Genomic DNA, 21,555 nt, shown 5'->3' with positions numbered 1-21,555 from the left:
CTTATTCACTTTCGAAAAGGAGTATTGTCATTTATTCAGATGTTACTATCCATACATATTTTTCTAAAGAAGAATTGTTTATTTTATCAGTGAGTTTTAGATTTGTTTTCCAAGTGATATCCTTTTAAGAAAATGAGCATTGTAATTCATTTTAACATGTTCAAATGTTATTAGGCAGACATTCTATACTGTGTTCAGAGACTCAAGAGATAATAGAACAGCTGCATTGACAGTGAACCTGTGTAGGCATACTTTTTTTCCACATACAAAATTGATTAGGTACCGATGAGGGAATCGATAATGGCACCAGTATCGATAACATCTCTAGGTATGTTACATATACAGTGGCATCCACAATTGTTGGCACCCCTGGTAAAGATAGGGTTATAAAAAAATCTCTCTTTTGGAGAATTAGATTAATGTCACACTGAATACAATTAGAAACATCCAACCTTTAAAAGATTCCCATCAAGAAATAATTATCTTTAACAAAACCATGTGTGCCACAATTATTACGGCATTTAGGTTGAAGAAATAATTATAATATTAATAATAATAATAAGGTTGAGGAAAACAGAGCAACAAATCTGAGACCATTCCTCTTTACAGAATCTCTCCAGATCATCCAGGGTCCTAGGTACTGTGGCAGAATAATATGCCTGATAAGAAATGTTATTTATTGATAAGACATTCATTACTTTTGAGACTGAATTCACAAGTCAGACTGTCTGGGCAGAATCAACATACTTGGATGACCCCGGCCTTTTCTACAATGAAAACCAGTTTACAATGAAAACCATAATTTGCATGACAGCTAGCCCCTGCTCATCAAAGATGCGGACAGGAAATGCTTGTGATTGGCTTGAACCTTACCTGAGGGCGTGACTGTTACCTATGTATAAATATCCCTGTTTTCGCCTCTGTCATTACATTTCTGAGAAGACTTTGACTGACAGACCATGTCTGTCGTGCTGTAAACTGTTCTCCTTTTGCAAAAGATAATTAAATACCTTTTCTATACAATTTGAAGAAACCAGGCTATTGCTGGTCGCCTGCTCTCAAACACCCGGTCCCGTGACCACATCACTCCTGTCCTCCACTCTCTCCACTGGCTCCCCATCAAAGAACGTATCCAATTCAAAGTGCTCATCCTCACATACAAAGCCCTCCATAGCCTGGCCCCCCCTTACCTGACTGACCTCCTTCTCCCCCACTGCCCTACCCGTACCCTCCGATCCTCATCCATTGTTCCCCTCACTGTCCCACCCTCAAAACTCAAAGGCTTCGGTCACCGTGCCTTTTCACGAGCTGCACCCCGCCTCTGGAACTCTCTCCCTCAACCACTCAGAGACTCACCCTCACTCCTCACCTTTAAAATCCCACCTCAAAACCTACCTCAGGGGTGCAAACTGGCGATGGTCCAAAAAGGTGACACTTTTTTTTGCCCGTAGATGGTTAGCTCTATCATTAACAGTGGTCTAACAATGATGCGCGTGTAAGTAGCGATGGCCCTGACCTTAACACCCTCATAATTAATGTAAGCAACCTGTTCTCAAAATAATTATGCGGGTTCCTGCAGGTTTCAACAAGTTACATTTAAGACCTTTATAAGACCACTTTTAATAGATTTTAAGACCTATTGAGCAAGTATTGGTATTAGACTCACATTCGTTGATTAATTTCATTAGCAATGCTGGGTGATCTGTTCTGTTGCATATAGAACAATGATAATGTAAGTTAGCCTACTCTATCAATTTCTTGATTAATTTCCATTGCTTCTCAACACATTAGATATAATAGCATAAATAACAGAATAAACACACACTTACTCACACTCACTTACACTGCATAGCCTACATACTGAGATATGGCACACACACACCTCTCACAGGAGGTCCACACACACACACTATATTTACTAAACCACACATACCGTTGCTACCACTGCAAGTTTGAAGAAATTCTAACTTCACATGCCTACAGTCGAATCGCTTCCTACAGCGATTATCGTATCGAGGCCTCTTGTCTTATCATTTCACGTGGCAAAATATCGGGGTTTTGGGCGCAGCTTAACCAATGTCACACGAGCAATAAGTGTGCGATAAGTTTTGTTTTATATGTTGTCTCTCATCTGCACGCGTCGTATTCCCACGCAGTGGGTCTGGCGACAATAATACATTTTCCGGCATGACTTTTTAAATAAAAATAAAATCGATTCTACGCAAGTCTAAAGCACACAGAAGCCATTTTTTTGAAAGTCTCGCCCTGTGTCTGATCCTGATGTTATAGAAGCAGTGTAGCAGCAGGTTAAAAGCGAGGTAAAGGGGGACGCGAGACAGTCTCGGGCAGCGTTTGTAAATTCGCTCTGGGCTCAACGTCATAAAGGGGACCAAGTAATTTGATTGGACAAGAGGCATTCCATGACTGCTGATCAGATTTCCAGAGCGAATTTACGAACGCAGCCTAGGGCAATCCACTCGCCGACTAGTTTTTTTCATAACACGAAACTTGAAGTTGTAAAGTACCCACTCGATATAATAAACAACAGTTTAACAATCACTAAATACTTATAATGATCATCTAATTATGTGTAGTTATGTGTTTCTAGCATGTCGATGTTCTATCAGGTAAATTCGCTAGAACTAACCTCCATACCCTGGTTCAGAAGAAGAAATCAGTCCATCACTTACATCGTCGTCCTCAATGAAACTTTTAGGTGGATTGGTTACCCTAGCCTAGATGGTCTTTGTGACATTTCACAATCACAAACATATATGTACAGAAACTCACTAAAGTATAAAACACCGCTAAAATACTGCTTCTCTTCAAATCACTCCATGACACTTTGAGGTCAGTGCATTTGTTTTTTGGTGAACTACCGTAATAACCCTAAATGGCTAGAGAGTTCAACTTCTGTGCTTTCAGAAACTGTTGGATTTTTTTCGATTGCACATAGTTCAAGAATTACGATAGTTTGAACGAACCCTGTAAATTCCTGTTGAGAAGTTATCGCAACATAGAAATAACTACTATGTTATTTTATTTGATTACTTCTTATGTTTCTACTTCCATCTTAAGAACTTTTTAAGACGTTTTATTTCAACTGCAGCAGAGTTTAGCAGACAGAAAGATGTTAGCTTGGGCATCATGTGACTTGGATGAGATGAGATGTAGACCCCCCCCTCCCCAAATATATTTTTTGCAGATCTGCATGATTCACGTAGGTCACCTATTTTGAGGTAAAAACGGCGAATTTCACCTAAAGGTGACAAGTTTGCATCACTGCTACCTGTTCTCCCATGCTTACAGCCTCTCCTACCCCTAGCCATCTCCCCCAACCCTGCCACCCCCACCCCCCCCCCCTGGACACGCATACAACCTCCCCTACCCATCTCCCCTTACCCTGCCAACCCCCCTGACATGCATACAGCCTCCCCTACCCCCTAACCATCTCCCCTGTCCCTACCACCCCCCCCCCTCCCCGTTCGTTAACTCTATGTTCTATGTGCCCATGTTATCCGTTGCATGTTGTTTCTGTGTTTTCCGTTTCTCCCATATTGTCAGCGTCTTTGAGCCTCGGAAAAGCGCTATATAAATGTAATGAATTATTATTATTATTATTACCTTTTGCTATTTTATATTTAGATACGTTAATATTTCCCTAACAGTACTCTCTTGTGCACTCTCCTCTTCTGCACAGGTTTTCAATGAGGTTTAGGTCAGAGGACTGAGAGATGGCCATGGCAGAAGCTTGATTTTGTGTTCAGTGAACCATTTTTGTGTTTATTTGGGCGCATGTTTTGGATCATTGTCATGCTGGAACAGTCAGATTTAATAACAAGGTTCCCAGGGCCTTTGGAGGAAAAACAGCCCGACAACATCACTGAACCTTCACCACACATAACAGTGAGGAGCAGGTTCCTTTCGGTTTAGCCATCCCATTTAGCCACCCACCTTGAGTGTTTGTTGCCAAAAAGCTAAATTTTTGTTTCATCTGACCCTAGAACACGGTTCCAGTCAAAGTTCCAGTAGCGTTTAGCTTACTCCAGGCGTTTGGTGAAATGGCAGGATTAAAAAAGACATTAAGCTAATTAACCAAAAGGTGATTTTTTAATAAACCTTTTTACTCATCTTTACCAAGGGTGCCTATAATTTTGAAGGGCACTGTATATAACATGTATACTGAGTGTGCAGCCAGGAAAGGTATGGAGGGAGGGTACTGGGAGTCAATGTTCCAATGTCAATGTTGGCCATATTCAACCGGTTAATTCTGTGGCAGGACTCATGATTTTCATTCTTGATCAAATCATCAGGGTATGCAATAGTTCATCTCTACCCTGTCTCTGACTTGTATAATCTGTTGATGAGGAGCACATTGGAAAGGCGTGGTAATGTTCTGTAGGAGAGGGAGGATTGCTCATGAGAAGACCATTAAGTCCTAGAAGAGATCTTGTTTTAAAAAAAGCTTTCAGTGCATACTGAAACTGAAGTATTCAGCACTTTGGAACACTCAAACAACTGACAAAACATTGTAGGTGCCATACCTTGCTTTTTTTGTCATTGCTGTTGTACACCATCTGACTGCAAGATACATGATCATCATATGCAGGTTCCACTTTAAACTGTGAACTGCAACAAAAAAGAGAGAATGGTATAAAGATTACAGTGAACTCCAAACATCTCTGTCTTACGATCAAAGAACAGCATCCGCACACTAACACTGTGCAAAAAAACATTGTTTATTGCGAGCTTTCGGTCATAGACCTTCTTCAGGCATAAAGCAGACAAGTGGTATTTTCACTATTTGGATTGATTTGTTTTATTCACCTGCCCTCTGGACCTGTGCATTTAATCGTGATGACGTCCTTTGAAGAGATGAATTCCGTTACCTCTAACACAGGTGTATTGGCTAAATCAAGTGATGTTGTTTGAACCCTTAAAACCACTGCATTCACTTGTCTGCTTTATGCCCGAAGGTCTACGACCGAAAGCTTGCAATAAACAACTTTTTTTGCACTCTACTGAGTCTTCAGTTCCAGCACCTCAGAAAAAGTCTGATCACGGATGAGCGGTGGTATTTTCACTATTACGATCAAAGAACAAAATGAGACAGAGAATTTAAGTTTCAGAGTGACTCACGTACATCATAGTTTCGTGTCTAATATTCTCGATCTCTGCAGTGTAACTAGGGCTCCCTGTAATTGTCTGGAAGGCAGGGGCTGGTTCAATCTGACCCCAAACCTTAGAGCCCAAACGATCCAAGATCACCATAAAACACTGCAAGGCAGGCCAGAAGGGATCTGTGTTCCTGTCCATCTCTTCATCTAGGGGGTAAAGAAATACATATGAATACATTGTGTAAATTGTAAGTAAATCAAATTAAATGTTGCTGGCCAGGTACATAATGGGATTGTGTTTTACCGTCCATGCTTCTCTCCAAAGTGTTGAGGATGCATTGCAGTATATGTTTTTCTGGGTCTAAGAAGAGGGAGTCCATAGCCTGGGTGTCTAACTGAGTCAGCAGCATGCATAAACCTGACAGTGAAGAAAGAGAACAAATCAACTTTGAAAACAAACTTATTATTATTATTATTATTATTATAATTAGTTGTGCTAAACAGTAAGGGAATACATACTATACAACGGTTCAGTATGAACCTTGGTTTTTGGGTCACGGTTTCGGTACGTGTTTTGTGCGTAGAAAAGAAATGCTATTATTTATTTACAAACTGTTACTTTACTTATGGAACCTTAACATTCAGACAAATTCCAGAATATGAGTGGTATATTGTATAATATAAAAACAATACAAAAATAAAATAAAACACGCTTTGACTACTGGTATAGGAGAGGAAGAAATAAAAGTAAAAGTGACAGCAGGTAGATTTATGAAACACCGGATAAGATGTAAATTCCTTTGTGCAGGCACGTACGTGAGAGTGTGTGTGTGTGTGTCGTCTTGGTGGTGAGTGGTTCATGCGGGGGGGGGGGGGGGGGGGGTTAGGTTTAATTTCGGACGCATCATCAGTAGTGTTCCTCCAGGTCATGGGGTGTTTCGGCCATCACGCTATACACCCTCGCCAGAGGTGGCCAGCTCAGGGGGATCAGCCCCGAACTTGCGTCAATCCTAATTCGTCATGAGAATGGCTGACGTCTCATGAGACTATGCAAGGCAGGGGCGTCCTTTTCCCTGAGTCAGGCCTATGCTGACCGCATACCTTCTGGTTGGCTACTTCGGGGCCCAGCAGGGATCTTTCCTTCTCATAAAAAGCCACTGGCTGCTTCTTCCGGCTGCTTCCGATGCAGCTTTGATGGCTGAACGCAGGCTTTGGCCTCTGATTCCCAGGTCTGTAAACAATCTGGTGGTAGATCTTGCCACAAACCCTCTGCACCCCACCTCCACTGGGCGGACTTCAGTGTTCCAGCCGCGGTGTTGTGCTTCGGCGGCGAGCTCAGCATAGCGTAGATGTTTCCGCTCGTAAGCTTCATCCACTGCGTCCTCCCAGGGTACGGTTAGTTCAATGATGTACACCTTTTTTAGAGAAGGGGACCAGAGAACCAAGTCAGGTCTCAGGGTGGTTATGGCGATCTCTTTAGGAAACACAAGCTGTCGTCCAATATCAGTCAGCATCTTCCAGTCGCGGGCCAACCGTAGCTGGCCTCGCTCAGATGGTGTCGAGCTGCTCCTGGTAACCTTTGCCCCCTCACGGACAAAGGTAATTGCCTGTTGGTGGTTGGATGCTGATGGCGGTAGGGAGTTGGTGGCAGCTCGTTTGTCCTCCAGGGTGGATGCAAAGATCTTCAGGACTTGGTTGTGACGCCACGTGTAGCGTCCTTGGGCGAGACTAGTTTTGCATCCTGAAAGAATGTGCCTGAGGGTGGCTGGCGTGGAACAAAGGGCACACCCCGGGTCTTCACCATACCACTGGCCAAGGTTAACTGGTGTTGGAAGGACGTCGTATGTAGCTCTGATAATAAAGCTCAACTGCCTCGCTTCCATGGCCCACATGTCCTTCCAGCTAATCTTCCTCCTCTCCACACTGTCCCATCGCGTCCACTGTCCCTGCTTGGCAAGAGAGACTGCCTTGGCCCATCTTCCAGCCTCCTCCTGATGGCGTACTTCCTCCACCACCATCTTCCTTCGTTCTGGTGCTGTGGCCTTACTCCAAGCAGGGCGAGCAGCTGTTAGCCCGAAGCCTCCTCTTCCCTGCTGAACATACCCCACAATGTCAGCATGTTTGAGGGCTGCTGTTGCTTCCTCCACCGCTTTGGCTGGTGTCCATTTGCGCCCGGTTGCCAAGGTTGTTGCGTTGTTGCTCACCACTAAATCTCTGGATTCATTCAGTGTCATCTGGAGTCTTGTTTTTGCACACTTGAACTCCTCTGTGAGACTGGTGAGGGGCAGCTTGAGGATGCTATCTCCGTAGAGACCTATGGTGGTAAGGCATCGTGGAATTCCGAGCCATTTCTTGATGTAGCCTGTGACTCCTCTTTCCAACTTCTCTACGGTTGAGATTGGGACCTCATACACTGCGAGGGGCTACAGCATCCGTGGTAGGAGTCCAAACTGCAGGCACCAAGCCTTTAACTTTCCAGGTAGCTGTGTTGTGTTGATGGACTGCAGGCCACTGCTGATTAGGGCTGCTACGATTATTCGACGTCGTCGACGTCATCGACTACGTCAATACGTCGGTTTGCGTAATATGCGTCGGTTAGTCGTAAATAAACAAAATGGCGACTTTTTTTTTTTTTTTTTTAAACCTTTATTTTACCAGGCGAGACAATTAAGTGTATGAGTGAAAAATGGATAGCTACTAGCTAATGTTACACAAGCAATGTACCTCACCACAGTTCGTATGTCTTGTCTTCTGGTGTTAGTAACGTTAGCTATGTAGCTGGCTAGCTACGGTAGCCTATTGTCATTGTGGTGCGAGCACCTACTGTACGTTATCTAGCTCGTAGCTCGCGTGCTACGTAAGCATCAATTTAGCTAATCATAACATAGCAGCGAGAGTAACGTTAGCTAGCTATGTAGCTACTAGCTAGCTATGTGTTGTGGTGATGGACAGACTTCTAAATGGCCATGTTGGCATTCAAGTTGGCTAAACATAGCAGTGAGGTGGAGACAAATACGTTTTTTTTTTGTTTTGTTTTTACAGTACAAAAATTATCGTTAGACTTATCGATAAATTAGTCGTTAGACTAATCGACTAATCGATAAAATAATCGCTAGATTAATCGTTAGAAAAATAGTCGTTTGGGACAGCACTACTGCTGATATCTTTGCGCAGTTGTAGCACCTGGTCTTTGTCCTTCAGGCTTACATCATACCACCTGCCAAGGCTTTTTACAGGTTGCTCAGACACTGTTGGGATTGGATCATCGCCGATGAAGAATTTCAGGTCAGAGAGCACTCCCTTCACAATTGAGATGCTTCGTGACTTGGATGGTTTGATCTTCATACGGGCCCAACTGATGTTCTCTTCCAGTTTTCTGAGCAGCCTCCTGGTGCATGGGACGGTGGTGGTCAACGTTGTAATGTCGTCCATGTAAGCTCTGAGTGGAGGGAGACGCTGACCAGAGTCAACTCGCTGTCCGCCTACAACCCATTTTGAGGCTCGGATGATGACTTCCATTGCCATCACAAATGCCAGGGGTGAAAGTGCATCCCGCCATGATGCCTACTTCCAGGCACTGCCAAGAGGTGGTAAAGTCAGAGGTGGTAAAGCAGAACTGCATGTCTTGGAAGTAGGATTTAACCAGGGCTGTGATGGTGTCCGGTATGAATGAATGGTCTTTATTGTCATTGATATAGTACAGGTACCAAACAACGAAATTTGGGAGGGGGGGCTCCCCTGGTGCTAGGAAAGAAAAAAACTAAAAACAAGAAGGGAAAAGAGCTGGTTTACATAAATAAAGGCTATGTACACTATCCACCAGTGGTGTGCCATCAGGGCCAGCAAGGCCTTCTCTGCTGGCCTAAACATCATCAGAATATACATTTTATTTTAATATATTTTTTCCACAAATATGTATTAATGATTCCCCATAGTCTATTCTCTTCATTTCATAGCTTTCCTCTTGGTTGCGCTGCTTCCCGTCTCCGATTGAGATTTGGAGGGCTGGCTTTTATGTTAGAGCTTTTATCCAATCAAAATGTGTTGCTAGGGGGCTCCAAAATCTGCCCGCCTGCACGATAAACGGTGCCGCGAATACGACCTGTAACTTAACGTTGGAACGAGAAAACCTGTGGCGTACCTAGTAAACCTACGTAGATGCGAGCAAATCAACAACGGCGCCTGCTGTAAGGCTCAATGATGTCAGCACCCAGCACGTCTTTTGATTGGATACGCACTATTGATACGCACTATTGATATTCACTATTGAGATGCGTAACTATGCCGGTAGATGTGAAACTTTTGAAAGTGCGCAGGGAAACGGAGCTCCACAACGAAAGCTTTCGTTGACTGATCGATAATACTGATCGATTGTGTCCTGTTTTTGGGTAAACAATAACTTTCATTTAGGGGACACGATAAAAGCGCAGAGTCCACAAACAGAGGAAACTACGTTGAGCTTCTTTCTTTTCTGGCTGAAAACAACCCAGATTTACATTACCACCTGTCCACAAACAAAGTGTTTACTGGGACGTCAGGCAAAATACAAAACGACCTGATTTTTGCTATTGCTGAAGTGATGGGAGAAGAGATCAAAATGGAGATTAAAAAGGCACCCTTTGTCGCTATTATGGTGGACGAGACGACAGACGTGGGTAATGTAGCGATCTTAAAGATGTTAGTTTAACACTCTTCATTGTAAATGCGGATTTATTGATTAAAAATGCTTCGGAAATATTAATATAACTCTGTTGTACTTGTCTGACTATGTTAAGGTGATGCAACGCCCGGTTATACTGTGTTTCTGTCTAGTTTCTAGAGCCATGGCGTCATAACGATGGTATTAAGAGGTAGAATAATTCAGGTAGGAATGTGTCGGACATCACTGAAGGCCTAGGTGTGAAATGCACCGCCCGCCACTGCTATCCACTATACTATACAAATAAAACACTGTGCTGTACTCTATGCTATGCTATACCTATTCTATATACATAGATATAACATTTCCTATCTCTGAACCTTATGTACCCGAGGGTTGTCATATTGCACATAGTGTTATTGCACATTAATTTAAAGTGTCGCAGTTTGCAGGTTTGAAATGTTCACAGTTGTGTTTCAGTGTTGCACTTGATTTCAATCTAGTAGCTGCCATCAAATTGTCTAGATTGTCCAGGGCCTAGAACCTAGGTCTTTGCTGTGTTCAGGACGGTATGTGGAAGAAGTCGAAGGCAGACCACAGGAGTTCGTGGGGCACAGAGCCAAAGGCATTGGCAAGGTCCAGTAGCCCATATACGCATTATGCATTTGGGTATTTCGGGTCCAAAGGTGAATTATTCTATACTATTCTATTTTCATTTCTCTTGTCATCTCAAATTGACTGACGGATCTATAGCGGATCTATGTTTGGACACAATTAAATAGCAAGATGTAACCCAAACTATTAACCCTAACTATTTACTATCAATATAAGTTACTGTGACTGACGGTGGAAATGCATGTTTAAGACATTTACTGTATGAGAGGCATTTATGAGAGCATCTTGCTGCTGATTTACTTATTTAATATCCAGAAATTGTTTTTGGCAGATGATTTTCCCATTTGATGTAATTCATATTTTGACTTTTGCTAATTCTATCATCTGTGTACTGTTTCCTCCATAAGTATTTATTCTTCATTGCCTTTAAATTAATAAATAATTAAATTATGATTATATAATGATTGGAGCAATTTGAGCTGCAACGTTTGCATGAAAAGCGCTATACAAATAAAGTTATTATTATTGTTATTATTATATACGACACACATGAAGCAATGTTTCCCTCGTCATTGTATTCAATGCCAAAACCGAAATGACCCCACACTGCAGATTTGTAGGAATCCGGGGCTTCCTCAAACTGTTGCCTCTCAACCACATTCATGCTCTCAACTCCGCTCGCCATGAACAAACATTTGAACAAGTTACAGAAGCAACTGCTTTCTAGACAAACTTGACCTCGAACTTTGAATGGAACGCAGCATAAATCGAAAATGCCACAATTCACTAGTGCGTATTGAACCATGGCTGGCGAACCGTACGTTTTTATTTTATTTTTATATATATATTTAACCAGGTGACCTCATTGAGATAAGGAATCTCTTTTCCAAGAGGGACCTGGCCAAGAGGGGCAGCACAAGGACAGAGGCATACATTCAATACACAGATAGACATAATACAAAATAACAAGAAATTAAAAGCAGGTTTGGGCAGGCACAGATACTGAATTACCGCTTTTATATATAATGTGCAGTGATGAGTAAGGTGTTTACAACCAGTGACAAATCTCAAGGCACAATGATACACAGAATCCAAAGAATGCAGATATTGAGCAGAAGTCTTGTACAGGAGAAGGTCATTGATACAAGGTCGTTGAGCTTAGAGATTAGCTTTGAGATATGGGACTTAAAAGACAGTTGGCGATCAATGTGAATACTTATAGCTTGTGACTAGTTCAAGTGCTTTTCTGTGGGAGGTTAAGACAGGGAGATCTTGTGGCTCTCTAGCTTTGGTTCAATATAAAACCGAAAACCGTTGCACCCCTAATACATACAGTGCACAAAAAGTGGGAAGTTGTAGACTGGCCATGTCAATTTAAAGGATACAAGATACTTAAAGCAAAACCTCCTGAAAACTAGCAACAACTGAAGATGGCTGCAGTACAGGTCTGGCAGAGCATTACCAGAGAAGATAGTGACAGTGATAATTACATTACTTGGAGTCAGATTATTACAGACACACACATGGACAATATTAAAGATGTATTGCATTAAGCAGGTGAAAACACCCTAAAATAAAAGATGAGAATCTATACTTCACTGTACTACCTCATAGTAATTGTTCAGTTAACCCATCGTTTCTCAACGGGGGTGTTCAGACAACATCGGGCGGCGCTGGAACAGATATTTTTAAAAGGGGGGCGTTGAGGTGTTCTTGGGGGGCGTTCGCGCATTACCGGTAAGTATTTTTCTCATGAAAAACAGCTGTCAGCAGTGTTATTACGGGTACGTTCGTAACGGTCATTTCGCTCGGACAAACCGTCTTTTCAGTCAGAGCACCCATCTCTGAGCGCTCCCAGAGCGCAGTGTTCTGAACTTGGCCGGGCTCTGTGATGCAGACACACTAGCGCAGCGCCCACATTTTTTTTAAAGTGAGAGTGTCAACAAGAAAATGAAGCTAAAAACTCAGCTAGCAAAGGCAGAGCTTTTGATAGTTTCCAATGTGTCTGGGTAAGCTGCATTGTAGAAGAATCTTGACAGTTCATGTACAGTGCAGAAATTGCAATACTATGCTAGTCTACGATAGAAAGAACCCCGGTTCATCCCATCTGTAATGTCATGTTTCAACCCTTGCCATCCTTTTCTTGCATAGCACCCGCAAATGAACACGGATAGGAGTGGAATAGGCTATATAACTGTAAATAGTTGATTGTCTTTGGATTTAGCCAGTTGGCGAAGATTTATGAGGAATAGGCTATTTAATTTGTGTTGCTCATCTAACAGCGATAAGGTGTTGTTTAATTTACGGTCTTGTTTAATGTCTATGAGTGTTTTCCTTGTAGGCTATGCTTGAGTGACGTGTGTTTCAGTTTGTAGGCTCATTGTAATTGTTGGCTATAAGCGAGAGAGAATATTTCTTATGTTAGTTTTGATACTGAGTCCATGTCCCCGCCGGTGACGTAAGCCTGTCGTGCCAAATACTCCCTCCCCGCGTATACACACTACCCTCTGCGCTTATGCGTTCGCTTCCTTTCAATACAGCTTATTTAATTTAGTTAAAATGAGTGCCAATACCATACCACCATACCAGAACATCACAGCAGGAACAACCTGCCATCTCAAAAAAGCGATCGTAATAAACCAGTCCGGAAAGTTCTCTGTCGCTTACCAATAATCTAACCTGGAGAAATCAGCTACGAATGTCCCCTCCCCTCGCAGGTTCATTACAGTATATTACATAAATGTATTACTGTTAAGTGTTGTTGTGGATGTTATCCCTAGTGCCATTCTGAGGTTAGCATTGCGCTGTGTTTTAACGTTTACAAACTAAAATATACGATCGCTTTTTAGTGATATGTTGCTCCTCATGTGATGCCCTGGAAACGAACACATAAGCACTCCGAACAGCTGTCAACGTCTTTTGTTGCTATAGGAAACCACTACTCTGCTTGCGATTGATCAGCTGTCAGCAGTGTTATTGTAGGTACGTTAGTAAATGCACGAACGGTCAGTTTGCTCGGGCAAACCGTCTTTTCAGTCAGAGCACCCATCTCTGAGCGCTCCCAGAGCGCAGAGCTCTGAACTTTGGAACTGTGTTAACAAAGTCTACAAAAAAATTAATAAATATTAGCATCATAAAACAGTCTGTTTGTATTCTCTGATGTTGTCTGAGTTTGTTTAACACTCATAAACAGCATTTTTATTCACATTCACATGGCTTTTCTGCTCTCTGGTAAACTAATGATAATGATATTCCAACTGCCCAGTTAAATCAAATCTATTATTTGGCATTCAGTGACATGCTTTTTAAATGATATTATAACACAGAATATTAGTCAACATTAATATTCAGGGAAGAAAAAAAGCCAACTTTTTTTGATGGGGGGCGGTAAGAGACCTGGATAATGGACAGGGGGGCGCTGGCCCAAAAAAGGTTGAGAACCACTGAGTTAACCCATTTAAACCGGGGGCGCTGTTGCGTTGTTCTACCTTTCAAGCCGGGAAAGCGGATACGTCATTTTGTAGTATTTGTATTTTTTCCACATTCTTCTGGTCTCTTAACCAATGAAATGCATCAACATATACACGTGGGAGTATCTACACCAGGGTTTCCGTTAGAAAAAATTGCCGCCGGACATCGTGTCCGGGAAGATTTCGATTTACCGGACAAACGTGATATATTCCGGTCATCATATTAAAATATAAAAAATAAAAAATAAAAAAAATTTTTTTCCCCAAATCTAATATAGCTGTTTGTCGCGGTGATTACTGTTGTGTAGCGGCCTATATATGCCATTTAATGTCTATTTCTCATCCAATACGATTAGATGCGAGCTATAATAATATAACATGATTCGCATGCACGCTATGCCATTATGTCCAGCGCTGAACGGGCGCCTCACTGGGAACTGAACAGACAGCATCGATGAATGAACGGACTCCACATTACGTTAACTGAAGTTTGTTAAATTGTTTGGGATTAATGTGAGTTTTCTATTTTCTATTTTCTCTTTCCAGTTTTACCCTTTTTTTTAATCAATAAAACAACGTCATTTCTATAACCAGGGGGGTGTTCCATCGACATCGCTGGAGGAGGGTCTGGGCTTATTTTCGTTAAGTCTCGCGAGACTCTTAAAAAGATCCAGGCATACCTTGATAGATCTCGCGAGACTTGTCGGGGTGAGCCTGGATTTTCATTTGGCGACGTTGATGGAATACCCCCCAGGTCTCGCTGGTTGGGAAGGCATTTCGTTTAGCTGCCTGTCAAATCATACTTAGGGGATAGCCCTGTAAGCTCATACGGGTCTGTATGTCGTCCTGAAGACCGGCTGTTAGATCATATCGCTGAAGTTTGTCTCCATCTTAGTGTAAATGTTGTCCGTTTCGTTTGTTATCCTTGTTATTGTGCGATAAAGTTAAGGCGCTCCGCCATTTTCGTCTGGGCGCCGGGCACGCACACACTCGTGCACGCGCGGCACTGCCCGGGAGGGAGGGACCCGCCCCCTTTGGTTAGCCTATACCCTATAGGCTGGCTGGAGGGGGCGGGTCCTTCTCTCTCAGGCGGTGTTGTGTGTGTGTGGGTGTGTGTGTGTTTGGTGCTCAGCTGAAGATGGTGGCCGAAGCCAATTTTCACCGGACATTTTGTCCGACGAGTTTTCAATTTGTCGGACTTCAACAACTTTTACCGGACAAAGACCGGTAATTACCGGTTAACGGAAACCCTGATCTACACACGTGCTTTTTTTTTTTTTTTTTCGAAATCTTGGCAACAGCGGAGAAGTTTCTGAAGTTAGTTCTGAAGGGAGTGATATTGATGAGCTGCAACGTTTGCAGGAAAAGCGCTATACAGATAAAAGTTATTACTATTATTATTATGACAATGTTATAACTTATAACTGATTCGGATGATTTAGAAGGCTTTGAAACGGAATGGAAGACGGACAACTAGCACCGTAATCCTAGGAGGCGTTTCAACCGCACCCCGGGGGTGAAAATCAATATACCTGCAGACGCAACACCGATGCAGGTATTTGAAAATCATTTTACAGAGGAACTCTGGCGCGTCTCGTCACCAAACAAACCCTTATAGTGCCCAGACCAGAACCACTCCATCCAGAGCAAAGTGGGCTGACGTTAGTCTGACGGAGATGAAGACTTTTATTGGGCTGTGCATCAGTATGGGGCTTCTTATACTGTCAGTTCGGAGAGACTACTGGTAACAGAAGAAAGATCTCTTCAAGACCAATTTCCCAAAGCACATGTCCCGGGACAGATTTGTCTCTGGAGGTAATAACAATAATAATACTAATTGATTGTGATGATAGTATAATAAGAAATGACTATGTTTATGTCTATGTTTACTTTAGGTGTCTTTGAGTACCCTGAAAAGTGCAATATAAATAACATTTATTATTATTATTATTATAGCAGGCTAATGAGAACTATTTATATTTCTTCCAATGGTGTATGTTATATTGCTTTCATCCAAGGTAACTTACATGAATCTGGATTTTCAGGTATCTACACCTCCAGGACAACCAGGCAGCTGACATGGATTATATGAGGGGACTGTCCTCTGTCCTGCCCTCTGTGACTGCACTGCCACACTTTATTTTTATTTATTGAAAATAGTGCTTAAATTATTTTTAATGAAGGTTTGGACTCCTTAATAAATAATAAACTCCAATTCCCATGAATTTCGTTTCTATCTAAATTACCAGAAAAACGTCAAGTTTTAGGGGGTTATTCTAATTCTCGTTTTAGGCCTTAATGGGTTAATGAATGATTGTTTTGTTAGTAAATGATTTAAGATCCAACCATCCAATGGATGCCAGGCAAATCCTACTGTATACTACAGTATTCAATTGAAAACATACCCAGCCAGTAGTTTTTCTCGTTGCTGGAATCATAGAGGTGTGATGGCAGCCTCCTCATCTTGGTTGAGGGATCATCGTCTGGGAAATGCTGGGAGACTCCAAGCTCAATGACAAAGAACATACAGGAGAAGATGTCCTGGAGGTCATAAAAGTCATCTCTGTCCACATTCCCCAAAGATCTGGCAACTCTGATAGCCCACCGCCGAACCTGGAAAAGGGGGGTGGCGGGTAGAGGGAATGACGTAGAGCACATTGGGGGGAGAGTTAATGCCCATGCCTTGTAATCTAGGCTGAATTACTAACAATTGTCAAATACAACTTGGGACCGTGAAAAATGTATGTATGCACTGACTGCAATGTAAGTCACTTTGGACAAAAGTGTCAGCTAAATGGCATATATTATATATTATTATGTATTAATTAGGGCTATCAATGTTAATGCGTTAATGATCACAGTTAATTTGTAAACCTTAACGCAGTAAAAAAAAAAAAACTGATTATTTATAATATCATATATTACCAAGTTCTACGACATGCGTGGCAAACCCACTCTAGAGGGGTTTCAAGACAGACGGATTTGTATACTGGGTTGAATGATGACAGTTGTTGGTTACATCCATGAACACTTATGTTTACATGTATAGACGCTAATCACTCTCTTCTGGGTCCTTTGTGTCAGATGAATGAGCCTGTCTGCAATCAAATAGACACCTTTTTCACTTCTCCAGTAAGCATGCTAACTATGCTAGTAACTCAGAGCTAGAGGACTCAATCACCAGTAATTCATTCAACTGTTAGAGGACACTGACGCAGAGCATGGTGACTTACTTTGTCATTCAAACGTTCGCTGGTTAAGTCAAGGGACAGTATTTAAGCGGAGTGGGATTTGAGAGAGGAGATTGGCATGTTTATGGACAGCGTAGGTAAAGCTGAGGATTTACTCGAACTGCATGATGAGGGTTTTGTCTTTAGTATTTACAGATATTTATGTCATTGTTGAAAAACAGGACATTGTGTGAAAATAGGTCTATGCCAGTCCTTTGGAAAATAATGTGTTTCACTTGAACATCAGTGCACATGTAAAAATATTTTTTATTTAATACATTTGTAATCGAGGTACATAGAGCAGTGTGTGTTGACTGCAATGTAACATCAAGTATTTTTTAACAAAAATAAACAAATGAAAAAAAGAATATTATTGATGTGATTAACTAAAGAATTTAATCGATTGACAGCACTAGTATTAGCCTAATACAACAATTGCTTGTTGCATTAGTTCATTTAGCACTTTAACAGATCTGAAATAGTCAGATATTACCGTCTCACTAGGGTGCACCAGGAGGAGGTAGATCCCTGGATATTTTTCCAACACCTGGATGGAGTTTGATTTCTCCATCTTACAGAGGGCCTCAACACACATTTCACCTGGAGGAGGAGTAAATCAGCATTGAAAGACAGTTAAAGATCCACCAATTTTGAGTGCATTGATATAAATGTTACTTGTTAATTGAGGAAGCTCATATCAAATCATCTATTCATCTTTCATGCTAATAACAAACAGCCTCATACCAAACCATCTATTCATCTTTCATGCCAGTATTTCCTCTATATGCACTGATTCGGTTCATGTTTTTATACCAGAACAGTTTTGACTGTGGGTTATTGCATTTACTGCTGTTCTCTGGTTCATGTTCTTATACCAGTGCTCAGTATAGAGTATTTTAAATGAACATTCGTAAGTCTAGTCTCTGATGTTCATGGTCAACTAAATCAGCCTATTTTGTGAAACAAATAATGTTCCCGCTAATGGGTTAACCGAGCAGCCTCGCACCTAACGTGCAAGCACCTAGCTTCGAACTATTCATAGCAATATGCGCGGGGCAAAAATAATCTATTGCCTCTAAAATCACCACGAACAGAACGGCGGAGGTACGGGTAAGCAGGTCTCATGTTGGTGTCCTCAAAGGTAAGAGTTGGTTTTCTTTAACTCAACTGATAGCATTACCTTGCTGTTGTTGTTTACCGAATGCTCCATCTGACTGTCACACTGTGATTTTACTTGTGTAAACAGTTAATGAGTAACGTTAGCCGGTTTTGTGCGTGTACTGTCATGTAGGCCTACTTCGTATTGATCTTTCTGTGTGCGTGTGTGTGTAATGCGCGTTCCGCATGTTCCGCTGCAGCTGTAGGATATATTGGTATTTGATCACCTTCTATATAAAATCACCTGCTCGGCTTTAATGACTTAACCGCTATTTGAGAAATTATAATTGTTGCCAACCTCTAGTTTTTGGTGAAACTACGTCTTTGTTTTGAGCGCCAGTGCGCGTTTTATCGCGCATATCAAACAATCTATTAATCTTTCATGTTAATAACAAACAAAGAAGCAGTTAGAGTAGAGGGACAAACTCACTTAATCTTGGGTGGCCCATCAGGTAGGGGTATTTGAGGATCTCTAGCAGGGGGAAACGCAGGCAGTTTGCATACTCTGCAGCAGTCATCTTTGATACTTTGATCTCCTGGTCATCCTCCACTACAAAGAGGTCATCATCCTCCAGTTCCTTCTCTGTTGCTTGAGAAAAACGGCCAAGAAGGCGGGATGTCTCCAAATCCAACAGGCTCTTCAAGTGTGTGTGTGTGTGAGAGAGAAAAGGGACAGTTGCTGAGTAGAAGTGCAGAAGAATGACACATTGTGTAAAGCAGGGGTGCATGGCATTGAAAAAAAAGATATAATTTTTTTTTCAATGAAATAATGTTAGCCTATCATCCATCCTCACTATGGCATTTGCCACTTGATTGACGTACAGGTAAGCGAGTCTGAGATCTCATATTTTCTAACACCGCGCCAACTGCAAAACACCGGCAAGCGAATTACCTAGTTAGCCTTCCAAATTCTACTATATAATACTAGTAAAGTAAGTAAGTAAAACTTTATTTATATAGCACCCTTCTCAGCACGAATGCACAGGGTGCTTTACATATTATATACTAAAGAAAGGGTATAAAAATAAGTGGGGAAGCTGGACCAAGTAAGAAACCAAAAACGTACAACTTCCATCCAGAATGGGAGTTTTTTTTTCACAATGTCATATGGGGTGCGTTTGTCTGATCTGCAAATCTACGATAACGATTTCGAAGAAGGGAAATGTGGCAAAAGAGGGAAAACGTATAATTTTCAGGGTAAGGTTCTTGTTAAACACAATAACTCATTCATGGACTGGGAAATTGTGAAAAAAGTGTTTCCATCTCGAGGCTGCAGATTGCCTTTTCGATGACAGATCCAGAGTGGCTGATGACCACCTTGCAGCCTTCCTATGCCATGCAACTAGCTCCTATTGCCCTGACTACGAGAAACTAGCTGCCTCCTCCCAGTGCCAGGTCTACCATTAAGGTATAGAAATGCATTTATTTCCTCCTTTCAAACTTAGGGAACTACCTGTTTTGTATCTGGTTTACTTTTCTGTTTGTTGGGTGCAGTTGGATCAGTAGTTGGCTATGGCACTGCAAACTGGCAACTGTCTGTGTGTGAGTGAGAGAAAGTGTGAGAGAGAGAGAGAGAGAGAGAGAGAGAGAGAGAGAGAGAGAGAGAGAGAGAGAGAGAGTTTGTGCTATGGCTCCCTATGCAGACTGGCAACTCTGTGTGTGTGTGTGTGTGTGTGTGTGTGTGTGTGTGTGTGTGTGTGTGTGTGTGTGTGTGTGTGTGTGTGTGTGTGTGTGTGTGTGTGTGTGTGTGTGTGTGTGTGTGTGTGTGTGTGTGTGTGTGTGTGTGTGTGTGTGTGTGTGTGTGTGTGTGTGTGTGTGTGTGTGTGTGTGTGTGTGTGTGTGTGTGTGTGTGTGTGCAATGTTGAAGCTGGACTGGTAGATCTTGGCAGACTGGCTACCCTCAAAACCCACCTGTTCTCTAAGGCCTTTGGCCTCTAGTCTAGTTTGTTTCGTTGCTTTGTTTTTCTGTTCTGTCTGTCTGATTGTCTGTCTATGAAATCTGTTATGCGTCCTTGGGTTTGAGAAAGGCACTATATAAATCTAAGATAGTATTATTATTATTATTATTACTTGAAAAGTAGATCTTGGTTCAAAAAAAGGTTGGGCACCCCTGGTGTAAAGCATTCAGACACTACACTTAAGATAAGCTTCTTCCCCCACACACCTGCATCATGATCAGTCTCATTTTAGATCATGACATTTTTGATACACCAATTCCTCCTTTACCTTATGCAGTCTAGGGAATTCCTCCCTCACCCTGTGGTACTCCACCACACACTCCATGCACTCCAAGAGGTCGTCGTTGACAGCTTGCTTTTCCTCTGCCGATAGAGAGCCAGCAGAGTAACTCTGGAGCAGCTCTGCAGCACCTCCATCATCCACTGACGAGCACCAACGGCACATCTACAAACACAGACAAACACGTTGATGACTGGTGATGCAATGTTGCCTGTAAACATGTATGTAAATGAACCTCGCCGTTTGTGTAACGAGTTATGACTGTCATATACATTTTGACAGCTCTGTGTAGTAACTTATTTCATTTTCATTACAGTCGGCAAGCGTACAGCTAATTTAGAAGCTATTAGCTCATTAGCTGGTAGGGCTAACGACCTGCAAGCATGCAGATACGTGTAACGACGTCCCCATGGTCTGGAGGGAAAACAGCATCAAACCGAGAAATGAAACTTACCTAGCTATTCAGGAAAGTGTATTAGATCCGACATTAGATAGCTAGCCGACTAACTTGGTGCATAGACGTATCATTCCAGTGGGGCGACAGCAAAGCTTGCAAGTTGTGTGAAATAGCTAGCATAGTTAGCCATGTTGTACTACTAGTACCAGTTGTCAGTCCCGCGAAACATTTATTTTATCATAACAAAAAACCCAAAGACGTTAGCTACCCAGCTAACCTCAAGCTCACCGTTTCAGTCTTGTCCATTTCAAGAGGACTTAATCCAAACTTGGTACCGGTCGTTGTTGTGAACAAATACGTTCCGATGAATAAATGGAACTACATTTCTGTCAAGTATGCCGTCTGCTTCCACCTAAAACAGTCCCTGCTACTTCCACGCTCAGACTAGCCAACTCACAACCTCGTTTCCTCTATTTATACAAGAGAAGCGGGGAAGTGACGTCTTTCTTTCACTCTCACCAAGGGTGTGTTCGTAAATACGATTAGATGAATTAACGTTCATTTGAATGAAACGATGAAAATGGCAACGTTGGTTAACGAGTATGTCAACATCACTAAAGTTAGCAAAAGAAAGCTAGCTAGCTAACGTTAATGTTAACACGATAATGTGAAATTGTTGGCCACCAGCGAA

At 42.0% G+C, this 21,555-nt stretch overlaps 1 protein-coding gene across 1 annotated transcript in view; it reads right to left on the bottom strand.

The window, feature by feature from the left end:
• Window positions 1-21,283, bottom strand: part of LOC308156002 (putative helicase senataxin) — a 71,270-nt gene extending 49,987 nt beyond the window's left edge. The window contains exons 1-7 of the mRNA XM_080529364.1: window positions 21,153-21,283; window positions 20,456-20,632; window positions 18,660-18,867; window positions 17,565-17,671; window positions 16,247-16,454; window positions 5,422-5,535; window positions 5,140-5,324 (exon numbers count right to left, since the gene is read on the bottom strand). Coding sequence (XP_080385490.1) covers window positions 5,140-5,324; window positions 5,422-5,535; window positions 16,247-16,454; window positions 17,565-17,671; window positions 18,660-18,867; window positions 20,456-20,632; window positions 21,153-21,170 — 1,017 coding nt within the window. The 5' untranslated portion in view covers window positions 21,171-21,283. The remainder of the gene's footprint in view (window positions 1-5,139; window positions 5,325-5,421; window positions 5,536-16,246; window positions 16,455-17,564; window positions 17,672-18,659; window positions 18,868-20,455; window positions 20,633-21,152) is intronic.
• Between the last annotated feature and the right edge of the window lie 272 nt (window positions 21,284-21,555).

Source organism: Nansenia antarctica (genome assembly GCF_963989245.1).
Source record: "Nansenia antarctica genome assembly, chromosome: 4".
Lineage (NCBI taxonomy): Eukaryota > Metazoa > Chordata > Actinopteri > Argentiniformes > Microstomatidae > Nansenia > Nansenia antarctica.
This window is presented reverse-complemented; position numbering and strand designations above follow the sequence as displayed.